The sequence below is a fragment of the Corylus avellana genome, chromosome ca5 (assembly GCF_901000735.1).
Source record: "Corylus avellana chromosome ca5, CavTom2PMs-1.0".
Taxonomy (NCBI): Eukaryota; Viridiplantae; Streptophyta; class Magnoliopsida; order Fagales; family Betulaceae; genus Corylus; species Corylus avellana.
This window is the reverse complement of record NC_081545.1, coordinates 35547236-35560383: the sequence shown is the minus strand read 5'-3', so window position 1 is coordinate 35560383 and position 13148 is coordinate 35547236. Positions and strand designations below refer to the sequence as shown.

The 13148-nt window shown below is 33.9% G+C and overlaps 2 protein-coding genes and 1 pseudogene across 2 annotated transcripts; 2 read left to right on the top strand and 1 right to left on the bottom strand.

Moving 5' to 3' along the window:
• Positions 1-566: 566 nt before the first annotated feature.
• Positions 567-1053, bottom strand: LOC132183246 (putative calcium-binding protein CML19). Its single transcript, XM_059596649.1, has one exon. It carries the CDS (start codon positions 1051-1053, stop codon positions 628-630), a length of 426 nt encoding a protein of 141 aa, XP_059452632.1. The 3' UTR covers positions 567-627.
• A 4982-nt stretch (positions 1054-6035) lies between these two features.
• LOC132180328 (UPF0481 protein At3g47200-like) lies at positions 6036-8674 on the top strand. Its single transcript, XM_059593121.1, has 2 exons — positions 6036-6118; positions 7199-8674. The coding sequence occupies exon 2, from the start codon at positions 7245-7247 to the stop codon at positions 8586-8588; it is 1344 nt and encodes a 447-aa protein (XP_059449104.1). The 5' UTR covers positions 6036-6118; positions 7199-7244; the 3' UTR covers positions 8589-8674.
• Positions 8675-12924: 4250 nt separating this feature from the next.
• LOC132182242 (UPF0481 protein At3g47200-like) overlaps positions 12925-13148 on the top strand; it is a 10368-nt pseudogene continuing 10144 nt past the window's right edge.

Genomic DNA, 13148 nt, shown 5'->3' with positions numbered 1-13148 from the left:
TTTTAAGAAACAAAAATAAATTGAAGAAAAAAAGAAATTCACAGGACCATTAGATCGTACAATGGCGTTAGCCTATTGCTCTGATACCTTGAAAGAATTTATAATGCGGAAATAATAAAATAGTGACACAGAGATATGTGTGGTTCGGTCTATAACCTACATCCACAAGATCAAGCCCTAAGACTGCATTAAGCTCTTATTTCTCTGGGTAATATTTACAATATAACATGTTCCTATTTATAGGATAATCATGTTGAATATAAATGGACTTCTACTCTAGCTTGGTTAGTTAGGTGATAGTCTTTAATTGTGACTCAGTTATATTTTTCAACTGTAAGTCAATAATAGTCTTACACTGTGACTATTATTCTTGAACTTCATGATATGACAAAAAAGATCCAAGAGTAAATGACAAAAAAGAAGAAAAAGCCCTTCTCCAACCATCAAATTTATTAAACTGGCGTGTGTCCAAAATAAATATAATTTTTACATATGTCCAACTCAATTTCTAAGATATCTTCTACTAAAAAAAAAAAAAAAAAAACACTAATCATATGGCGGGAAATTCAAAGAAAATATAACAATAACCAACAAATAATCAATGAACAACAAAGTGAAACGAAGGCATCACAACATCATGGTCCGAAACTCATCAAAGTTGAGGACCCCATCACCATTGAGATCAAATTGAGCAATCATGGTCGTACACTCGTCAATACTCTTGGACTCACCCAATCTACTAAGCATTCTCTTAAGACTCTTGGGTGTTATACACCCACACCCATCCATCTCATACATCTTAAACGCCTCCTTCAAATCATTCACCTTCTCTTCCTCTTCTCCTCCTTCCAAAAACCTCACGAAGTCCTCCAACCCCAGCAAGCCGTCGCCGTCCGAGTCGACCAACTCCACCACCGCCTCTGCCTCCGCCGCCAAAATCTCCCCGCCTATTGCCTCAACGCATTGCTGCAGCTCAGAGGGTGATATCTTCCCATCTCCATTGTCGTCAAAGTGATTGAACACACGTTCGTATTGTGTGCGCTTGTTGTTCATGCTCTAATGGAAGCCTGTGCACAACAAAAACTGTATTGAGGATTTGAAACCGAACCTGTTTCCTCGTGAGACAGGCATGTTATTATATATATGCATATGATGCCGCGTGTCGTGAGTTGACCATCTAACTTCTGAGACGGGTCAACAGAAATTTCGGGGTGAGACATTGGTCTTTCCCAAAAGTACAAACCTTGACATCTGCGTAGTACGCACCTTGTCAACAATGGGAGGAATTATTTATCCAAAAAAAACAATGGAAGGAATTATTTTTCTCATACCAAAATTATGAACCTAGACGCTTGCTCTATTTGAAACTGTTAAAAGACGTGGTTAAATAAACAAATTTTTTTTAAAAAAACTATTTATGTCTCTTGGTTTCACGCGAAAGAATATAAAGTAGTGTTTTATGACGTGTGTGTATACGCAACAGGTTTCTCTCTTTTCTTGTGTTTTTTCTTCAGTTGCCACTTAAAGTCTTAAACCCAAAAAACATGGGCTTGACCCCACGCCAAATGGGAAACCCGAAAGTGTCTTCCAAAAGGAATTAACGCAGAAGAAGCTAAAAAGGTCTTCAGATTATGGACAAAACAATAACAAATGACCGACTTCAACGTTCTAGAGGATGATATATAAAACCGTCAAAACTACCTCAACAACCAATACGGGGAAATACGGGCGAAAGAGCTGCTTCATTTATTCCATTGACTTCTCAATTTGTGAGAGAATTATGATCTTTGGACCACTTGCTTGGGTGGGTGGACGAATAATTCAAAACGTGTTCAAATTTCTATATAGAAGAGTCTATGCATGGGAGAGACTCTCACAATTTATGACAATAAGATAAACTTATTTGTAATTTAAAGTGAGAACAGTTTGGTCTATTTTGTTTTCTGTTTTCAAGTTAAAGATATTAACAAACAATTCAATATAAAATATTATTTAAATGTCACAGCAAAATATTTTTTCAAACTAAAAAACAAACAATACTCTCAAAATATATTAATAAAACTCACCGGAATTGGGTTTAAATTCCATTTTTATTAAGAGATTAAATCTTAAATTAATAAAAGGAAAGGAATTCATTTTCCACTCTACCATGCTTCTTGAGGTTTTTATTTTCGGTAAATTGAAAAAAAAAATAATAATAATAATAATTAATACAAGAGATTTATCGATATTTTCCCAACAGCCGCTATAATATATTAAATTTGTTGAATCACATTCTATTATCTATACATCCTTACTTGGTCGGGAAGCTTTAGAGATTTAATTACCATCCCATTGTTCCAAAAAGGAATTTTAAAAAGTCAACTATATTAATAACTCCAAGATGAATATATTGACCAGCTGAAAGCATCAACCGTTGAAAGAGCTCTCTTTCTTATCCTTCACTTTTGATCAATCTTTCTTTTTCTTTTTTTCTTTTTTAATTGATCGAAAAACAAAAGCAATCTGACATAAATATGCTTTAATAAATCGAAATACTTGTGTTGTTTGTTATCTACCCGAATTACAAAAGAACCATTCTTTTTTAGTATGCGGATTTCTTTTTCTTTTATTATTATTTTTAGAGATAGTATGTGTAATATTTCAATATGCTAATATATTGGCATATTGAAGCATGCATATTGTATATTATTCTCCTCCTTGTAACCTTTTTTTCGTCATTAATTAGAAAAAAAAAAGAAAAAAAAAAAGCATTCATATTAAACAAAAATGACTATTTTGTAACTCAAATAGTAAAGGGTAAACATATTATTTAACATCTAACTAAATTAGATTTAAAGGATAATTTTTAGCAGGGAGTTTGATTTATCATATATCTAATGTGTATATAGTAAATTGTTTAAATTGAAAATGTAGAGATTAAATTGACACCCAACGATGATATTTATTATTTTTCCTACCATGAGACAGGTGGCATATAGCTCCACAAGTTTTAAGCCTCCGACAAGAGTTTTCGGCCCCTAGGGCCAGGCTAGATTGATTTGTTTCAGCCCAATCAAATTTAGATGGGCTCAGGCCTTTTTATTTTTCTAAGCTATTGTTTTAAATTAAAAACACACACTACAATTAATCATTTAACAAACAAGAATACTTCCTTTTCATAATTAAAACAAATTGACAAACAATTATTTCTATTCATAATTGATTTTGAAAAAGTAGAGCCAAACTATCATGCGACAAAATAAAGCCTTCATCCAAACTTGGACCGCAAAACATTTATTGGCCCTATTTTGGATTTTACCATAATTCACTTCTTAATTATGGACGAATCTGCACCACTTCCAATATCCAGTTGGCTTACATCTGGGCCGACCACATGTGTCCCTCTTCCCATTGGACATTAAAGGTTTAAAGTTGGGGTGGCTGTCAAGGTTTAATTAAATGGGCCTTTGCAGGTCCACCGAGGCCCAGCAATTGATTACGAAAACGGACCTATCACAAAATTGTCTATCACGTGAAGCTGGTGAGGCGCACCTTTCACAAAATTGTCTACCTTGTGAAGTTGGTGAGACACACCTATCATCTATGACCAAGTGTTTACTAGCTACAAGTCTACAAGTCTTCGTATCACTCCACATTTGGGTGTACAAGCAGTTGTAGTTAGTGGTTATTGGCTAAAACTACTAACCGCAACCATTTAAGACGGTTATTGAATTTTAATAACCGCAAAAGCTCCGCTTAGACGGTTAGCGGCTATTTTATAACCAGCGGTTTTATAACTTTTTTTTTTTAATATATATATATATATAGACTTTTGGGCTTTTTGAGATGTTTTGGGCATTTTTGTGCCTATTTTTTGAGCTTATTTTAAATAGTTTTTTGGTCAAAGTGTTCCTAAAAACAATGAATATGATGAAACTCTGTCCCTAACTTGTATTTAAAATGACATCGGCATCGTTCTAATGTTATATTTTTAATATAAAATATATAGGGAAAATTACACTTTATCCTCCCAAAGTTGGCAGCATTTTTCAATTCGATCCCTAAAGTTTCAATTTTTGCAATCCACCCCTCAAAGTTTCAATTTTTTACAATTCGGTCATTCCGACAGTCAAAGCCGTTTTGACTGACGGAACAGTCATGTGTGTCGCACGTGATCACTTTTGTAGCTTTCTTCCCCAAAATGCCCCCACTAGCCTTGTACACCTGCAACAGAGCCTCAGTTCACCAAATCACTGAGTAGGCTTTGTTCTGAATTTTTTGATGTAGGTTGGAGAAATCATTTTGTGTCGAAACGAAAGTATCATATGATAATTCCAGTCGATGATGGGTGGAATAAGTCTCGATGATGGTGTTTTTGATCTTCAAACCCACCTATTGCATGGGTTGATTCACTGTAATGGGTTTGGTCATCTACTCTGTATTAGTGAAACTGAAGGAGGGTCTAGGTATCTCTGCGGCAGAGAAATCATGGATCTTTGGGATCAAATTTGCACAAATTTGTGGACCCGGTAATGAAAATTCCCAAATGATCGAACAGAGAGATAAGAGAAAACAAGGATGGATCGTACAAGAGAGAGAGAGAGAGAACAAGGATGGGGGCATTTTGGGGAAGAAAGCTACAAAAGTGATCACATGCGGGGCACGTAATCACTGTTCCATCAGTCAAAATGGCTTTGATTGACAGAATGGCCAAATTGCAAAAAATTGAAACTTTGGGGGGTAGATTGCAAAAATTGAAACTTTTGGGGTCGAATTGAAAAATGCTGCCAACTTGAGAGGGTTAAAGTGTAATTTTTCCAAATATATAATATATATTTACATTTTTATATATAAGGTAAACGGTTAACGCTTATTAACTGCTTTTTTCTACTCCTAAAACTGCTAACTGCCCTGCCCTAGGTAGTTAGCGATTTTTTATAACGACCTACCAAAGTGGTTATAACCACCCCGTTTGTACACTCCCACACATTTGTGCTTCTCATTTTTTTTTTCTCCTTTTAATTTATTTGATTTTTATGTGATCAAGAGATATATGTAAATTTAAAAGTTTAAATATATGGAATATAATAACGTACGACTTTTACTATAAATATATTGTAGGTTGACGCAGGACAAAGGAAAGATCATGCAAGAAACGATCAATATAGACCCATCAAAGAAATTTAAATGAAATTCTAAGTATATTTTTGAGATATTGCATACTTCTACTAAAGAAATCCAAGCTTTACACAACAAAATGATCAGTAGATCTCATTTGTCCCAAAAGAGAGAAAAAAGAAATGAATAGCTAGCTCTTAGCTAGTGAACATGGCATCGCAGTGAAAGATCTTACTAGATCTTCACAGGATTTAGAGAGATATATAGAAGCTTAAACAGATTTTACTATTTCTATAGAATTACAGGCCTTAATTAGTAGAAAGAAAACTCCATAGGGTTTATTTGCAAAGCACAAAAGATTGAGCTCCATACAAGCATGGACATTGAAGATGATGATAAAAGAAATTAGAATCATTAGCAACAGTGACAAGCTTAGAGAAAAACTCTATAGCCATGAAAGGAGATAAAAGGATCCACAATATTCCCCACCTCAATCTTTGTTCCCAGCAAAATGGTCAACTACTAAACTACCATAGTCATGAATTGAGGCCAGTTAATTTGCAGAAGTTTGGAGCTATTATTTTCTTTTTATTAATATTGATGGAATTGGAAGTAGCGCCAACTACCATGCATGTGCGAAAGGAAACGGTTCAGAAAAACCGAAGAAGAAGACATATTTAAATAAAATAATAAAAATAAATAGCTAAAATAGAGGGTACGTGAGATATATATATACAAGGGATTTGAAAAAATGGGTACGTAATTAAAAAAAGAAGAAGATTATTTAAGCTAAAATTGAAAGAAAATTTGTATAGCAGAATTTGAATGCTCCTACCAGTCAAAAACCGTCAGTCAACTAAGAGTAATACTTGGATTCCCGCAAAATCTATAAATAGAGGTGCTTGGATAACCCTAATTGATATATTTAGTTGTCCAATTAAACCTGAATCTCTGATCATGACTGTGTTCGTTTAGTTGAGTAATAAAGCTGCTATTTTCCTGGGAAGAAAGGCTCGAGGTAGGAGATCTTTTATCTGCTTAATTATCTGTTTGTCATGTCTATATATATATAGAGAGAGATAGAGGTTTTCTCTTTTCTGCATGCATGCTCTGATGCTCGTCACTGCTGCTAGCTGCATGTTTTCTTTCTGCTAAACTTGATTCTATAGAAACGATACGTACAATTAATTTGTTCTGCACGAGTTTAAGATATGTATTTGAATTCAACTCCTATTAATTAATTTGAATTCAACTCCTATTTATTAATTATGTCAAATATATATCAGATTATAGAAATATTAAAATTCAAGGAAGACAAACTATTGGGATGTCTTTGGTGTGAATGAAAAGTGAATGGCAAAAATGGTGTACGTATGAACTTCTTCTAACATATTTGTTCCAGGAAGCATTTCCATGCTTAATTAGTAAGCTTGGATTTATTGTACGTTTAAACTTGAGTTGTCCGGAAAATATTCTAAAGACCACGCCTCCATTATTCCACCTCATCTTATTGGGCTAATTAATGTAAGAGCCAAAAACAAAATTTTAATAGTGATGGATTTGGAGAGTAGTTGCATTCTTGTTGTTTTTGCCTTAATTAATTTGGTTCCATTTGAAGTACTTCTACCACCTATTTTTAATAAGAAAAATGTTTGGTGTTTTATAGTTTTTACTATAATCTCCTACAAATAGATATGATAATCCACGTAACACTATTACATAAGTCATAATTAATTATTAAGTTGTTGATATGATAAGTTCTACATGATCGACCCATTAGTTTGTGTAATACCCTAACAACAATCTTTTAACAAAGTCAAATCAATTTTCTCTTTTCGATAGCAAGGAAAAATAATTACCAACAACTAATTAATGGCAAAATAAATCTTGTGCCATGGGCTGCCATGAGATTGGAGAACCATCTTTAATTTTGTTAATTACTATTGTTACACTTTACTCTTTTTTTGATTATGTTGCAGTACTCATCTTCTTATTAAATTGGATTTTTTTCATTATTATTTTTTAAGTGAATTATATCTAAAGATATTAATTATTTATTTATTTATAATTTTTTTCTTTTCGTGGGTCATTCTTGAAGAAACTGTTTTAGGAAGCAAAAAGAGAACAGGAAACAGAACCAAAATATGACTATGAACAGAGGATGTAGAGGTGTTACAATTGATATCGAAGCCATGGCGTCTTCAATAGAAAGTAAGATGTCAGACAATTACTCCATGCCCTCTAAGGGTTGCATCTTCAAAACCCCCTCAGTTCTCTCTAGGCACAATAAACAAGCGTATATCCCTGATGCATTTTTTATTGAGCCTCTCCATCATGGCAGTCAAAACTTGAAAGTAATGGACAAAACTAAAACTAAGTATTTGCAAGACCTCATTGATCGATCACCCATTCCGTCTATGAAGTTGAGAGAGCTCATCACTTCTATCCAAGCTGTGGAGAAAGAGGCCCGGCAGTGTTATGCGGATCAAATTGCTTATACCCCATATGAATTTGTTGAGATTTTGGTAATTGATGGTTGCTTTATTATTGAGTTGTTTAATAGGGGTGCTTACCGCGATATTAGAGATAGGTATAAATTAGATGACCCTGTTTTCACCATGCCCTGCATGCTCCGATTTCTACAACATGACTTGATATTGCTTGAAAACCAGGTACCTTGGATGGTACTTGAACTTTTGTTCAACAAGACCAACTACCCTGGACAACAAATGACCCTAATTGAACTTGCCACATCATTTTTTGCTGACATGTTTTCGTCCAATTTGCATTTTCCAAATAACTCTGTTCAAGACGTGAAGCATATTCCAGACTTGTTCAGAAAATGGTTAATTTCAACATCAAGAGGAGATCATGAAGAAGGTGGATTTGAATGGAAACTGATGCCAAAATGGTTGGTTTCAACAATTGTCGGAAAAGATGATGAAAAAGACAGATTACATTGGAAACTCGTGCCTTCTGCTACGAGGCTCCTAGATGCCGGAATCAAATTCAAAAGGGGTTCGCCAGATAAATGCATTTTAGATATAAAATTTGACAATGGTATCCTGGAAATCCCTCCATTACTGATTCATCAGACAACAGAAACCGCTTTTCGAAATCTCATAAGCTTTGAACAATGCTACCGCTGTGAAGCAAGGATCACTTCGTATGCCATATTCCTAGACAACCTCATTAATACTTCCGATGACATGGAGAAGCTGAGCGAGAGAAAGATCGTTGATAACTTGTTGAATCCTGAGGAAGCTACCAAGTTCTTCAACAAGCTTTACCATGATACTTACGTGGTTAAATTCTATTACGAAAATCTTGGTTTGGAAGTGAATAGATTTTGCCAACGCAAGTGGCCTAGATGGCGTGCGGTGCTTGTGCGCAATTATTTCGGCACTCCATGGGTTGTTCTTTCAACGTTGGGTGCTGTTATCATCCTCATCCTCACCTTCATACAAACCTATTACACCATTGAATAGTAGTAATGCATTCTTATCAAACTTGTATAATTGGTCTCCCTCATGTCCTTTTCAATGTCAATTTGCTTTGTAGCATATGTGTTCTAATGTTGGGTCAAATGAGTCGATTGTTGATATATACTAGATTGTGTAAACCAAATGATTAGTGTTGAGTTTATGTCACAATTAATTAATTGTTAAAATTGAGTAAGAAAAATACGTGGCAATTTTTTTTTTTTAAAAAAAACTCTTTTCGATCAAAACAATTTTTAGATAATAGTTATGAAACGGGATTTTGGATTTTTAGATGTGACCTCATTATTAATGTATTTTTAAAAATAAATCACTTTTTTAAAATACAGCTCTTTCTTTTCATCAACATTGGAGAGACCAATTACACAAGAAGTCCAAGAATTTCTAATGTAATATTATTTTTTGATGCCGTACAATGTTTGTAACAAGGTGAGGATTAAAAAAATAGATAAATTAATTAATCTTAAACTTAATTTTATACCAAGTCAACACAGTTATACACACATAACCTAATAAGTGATGATTCTAACGAATACATCAAACTTCCATGCTAGCTGTAAATAAAATTACCAGACATCGGCTCTTAAAGAAATTACCAGTCCAAATTAACTCTTGCATCTTTTTATAAAACGACATGGTAAAAACTTAACAAAAGGTTGGGGACAAACTCTTCAAAGCTGGTCGCCACCTTGGTGGATTAGTGGAGTTGCTGAATAGTTGTCTTTGCCTAAACTTTTCAAGAAGGATCTAGTCTTTCTTTCAAATCTCTAAAGACAACTTACAACGAGTTGGGTCGCAATCATATCTGTCTTTATATCTCATCTCTTTTTGCTTGCTTGGTTTTACCTCCATAGGAAATCAAAAGAACACAGTAATTTTGTGACATAAATGTTAACAAATTAATGAATTTGTTTACAAACCACAATCTCAGTAATCTGACGCAACATTAAAATGCAGACTCCAAAGCAAACATGAGATTTTCATAATTGATATTGAAAATGACATTTTCATGAGGTTGTAAATTGTAATACTAACTTTTCATGGAGTACAAAGTCTGTAAGTATAATTAACTCGTAAATTTTTGGGTCAGTTACAGAATCCTCATATGTTAAAAGTTGTTATTATATTTGATATATTCAGCTACATGTAATCAGGACTTAAGAGCATAATACAAGCATTTATTTATAGTTGTCACGTTGTACATTGTACAACACAAATGGATTGTTCGGCTAAACGAGAGCTTTGTTTATGGCAAAGGCCCATTTAATTGGAAAAGGATCCGAGGATCCAGTTCACGGCCAGATTGTTTTATTTACTTATTTTTTAAAAAAAATCAACAGCTACCAGCCTACCACACCTTTATCCGAAGAGTCCAATGGAAAGAGGAGCACATGTGACCGGCCCAGGTGCAATGAAAATATCTGCCCAATTCAATTGGAAGTCGTGCTGACGTGGTGTCCACCTTGGTCAGTTTCCTGACATCATAACTCTAATACATTAAATATTTGCAGATATCCATCAATTTATTGTTAAAATTATTAGCTATTAAAATTCATATGAAACAAGCCAGCTGTTCCAGCTGCTATTTAGGTAAATGAATCTCATCTAAACTATTTCATATGTGCTATATATTTAAATTATTAATAATTTTAACAAAAATATTAACAATTTTTTTAGTTTTCGAGAACATAACAATGAAATTTAATTGATTATTTTTCAAGGTTCCTTTTCCTTATTCAATTAAAAGAAAAGGAAAAAAAAAAATTGATTATTTTCAACATGCTACTTCCCGTACAGCATTTGAAATAAATAGTAGTGAGGTTATGGTACTACCGACGAAAGTTACCAAATATTGCTCATTTATGTCTTAAGAGTGATTTGATTCGTCCTCAAGAGGTAACTCAATAGGTTGGGACCACGCCTAATAAAATAAATGTCACTAATTCGAATTCCCTTTCCCTTCTTGTGCAGATATGTAAAAAAAGAAGAAGAGTGATTTGATTCGTTTTTATCTTTCTTTTTATGAATAAATTGATTGAGTGATTATTTATGCATCAATGGTTGTCCAATCAGGTCTTAGTTTGTACATCCTTTAGGGATAAAAGGTTGGTTATATTTGCAACAATAAAATTGTGACTTTTGTGGTAAAAGGTCATGGTTTCTACATCTTTAGGATAAAAGGTCTCCTTAATTTATTTAAAGACGTCAAATTTGATACTCTTTGCAAGTGGAGTAATGTTATAAGTCTTTTTAAAGTTCATTCAACGGTAATTTTGAAAGGTACATCACATTTGAGATGACTTTAAAAAGACTTTGAAAAAACTTAAAGCATTACTCTTGCAAGTGTCTCCATTTAAAGGCCACTCACTACTTTAACTACAATTTTTTTTTTTTTTCATGTTTGTAGACTTTTCTAAAAGGACCCTAATTTCTTTTTTTCTTGTAGTGACTATTTGGTCAAGACCAACTCTATTGGGTCCACTGGACTTTATTATTGTTGACAATGGAGCAACGATGTTCATCCAAAAACGTATAGCAGACAGACGTTTCATTGCATCGGGGCCGACCACATGTGTCCCTCTTCACATTGGACAGTTCGAATAAAGGTGGGGTGGCTGTCAAAGGTTTAATTAAATGGGCCTTTGCCATAAATCATAAATGAGGTTCACATGCATTTAGCAAAACCTCTTGTTGTACTACGTTGGACGTGATAGGCAACTATTATGGTCGGACCGAGGCCCAGCTATTGATTAAATGTAGTTGAACCAAAGGTTAAGGTTGAAAACCGACTGATTACCAAGTATTGTCTTATCTTGTGCAGCTGAGGACTGAGGAGGCACACCTATTTTGACTAAGTCCTCTCAGTCTCAGATCACACCACCTTAATTTGTGCTTCTCATTTCGTCTTCAGGGATATGTCATCAAGAGATCGATATATGTAAATTTAAAAGCTAAATATATCGAATATAAGAACAAATTTGATGCAGTAACGTGACACAGTACAAAGGAAGAAAAAAAAGAAAAGAAAGTGGAGTTTTGTATTAGCACATGAAATGAGTAGAGATTTGTATTAATTAGCGCATGAAAGATGATAATGGAATTTACATACAGTAGCAAACCATCAACCATCATGAATTAATTATGAGAATATTGTAAAAGATCTCCATGGTTTGATGTAGGACAGATTACTGACGAGTTTGGAAGCAAGCAAATTAAAAATCAACGACGGGTCGAAGAAATAAGGTTTACCGCCGGATGGAAGGTGAGCGGGAAAGTACTGTCGGAGCCTTTCAGTATCAACAGGTTATTGGTTTAATGAGCCAGATTCAAGGATATTGACTAAGAAGAAATGCGAAGAATCAAATCAGGGCAATTTAGAAAATATCCCGTATAATAATTTTCCATCTTTAGGTTTCCTTTGGTACCAAACGCTTCCATAATTAGTTTATTATTTTGGCTTTTGTTTTATTCACATTCTTAGAAGATGTTTACCTTTAGTAGCTTTAGGGTTTTACTATAAATATGGATAAGTTGTATAGAAATAATTGGTTTTTGTCATCAATAATATTATCAACGCGTGTTGATTTTGTATAGAAAATAACTTCAATCAGGTCTTGTTGTAAAGTGGGTATTTTATGGCATCTAATAAAAAGCACTTCCATTCAAAAGAAACCTCTCTTTCCCCATGAATGTAGCAGCATATTCAAGAGAAACAACGCCCACCTTCAACGTAGATGCTAAAAGCAAGCGGAAAGTTCACAATATATGGGAACCAAAACCAAATTTTAATAGTCGTAGATCAACTTTTACTATAAGATCCCTTACTAAATGACGTGATAGTCCACGCAAGCTACAAACAAATTTAATTTTTTCTATTAGTGGTTGGCATGGTGAGTGTCACGCAGACTTACAAACTAACTTGACAGTCCATGTGACTAACATGTGAGCCACAATCAAATTTGTTTGTTTAATAGTTGACATTGTAAATACTACGTGAACTGGCACATTAATTTGTAGGGTAATTGTTAAAAGAGTCAAAAGCAAGGAAAAACAATTAGCAAAATCTATGGGTAAAACAAATCATGCATGTGCTAATATGGGCCACCATGAGCTTAGAGAACCTTCTTTTTGTTAATACTGTTACACTTCCAAACCATTTTTTTAATGAATGTTGCAGTCATTTATTATATTTTTTCATTATTCTTTTTGAAGTGAATTGTGCCTAAAGATATTAATCAGTTATGTTTTGTTTTGTTTTTTTTTTTGGTTATTCTTGTAGATACAGTTTAAGAAGCGAAAAGAGAGAAGGAAACAAAATCAAAATATGGCTGTGAACAGAGGATGTAGAATTGATATTGAGGCCTTGGCGTCTTTAATAGAACGTAAAATGCCAGACAATTGCTTCATGTCCTCTAAGAGTTGCATCTTCAAAACCCCCTCCTGTTCTCTCCAGACATAATAAACAAGCTTATATCTCTGATGCATTTTCTATTGGGCCCTACCATCATGGGCGCCAAAACTTGAAAGCCATGGAAAAAACTAAAACTA

Bases quoted from the DNA above. Each gene is read 5' to 3' on its own strand.
- LOC132183246 (XM_059596649.1), bottom strand. From the start codon at position 1,053: ATGAACAACAAGCGCACACAATACGAACGTGTGTTCAATCACTTTGAC.
- LOC132180328 (XM_059593121.1), top strand. From the start codon at position 7,245: ATGACTATGAACAGAGGATGTAGAGGTGTTACAATTGATATCGAAGCC.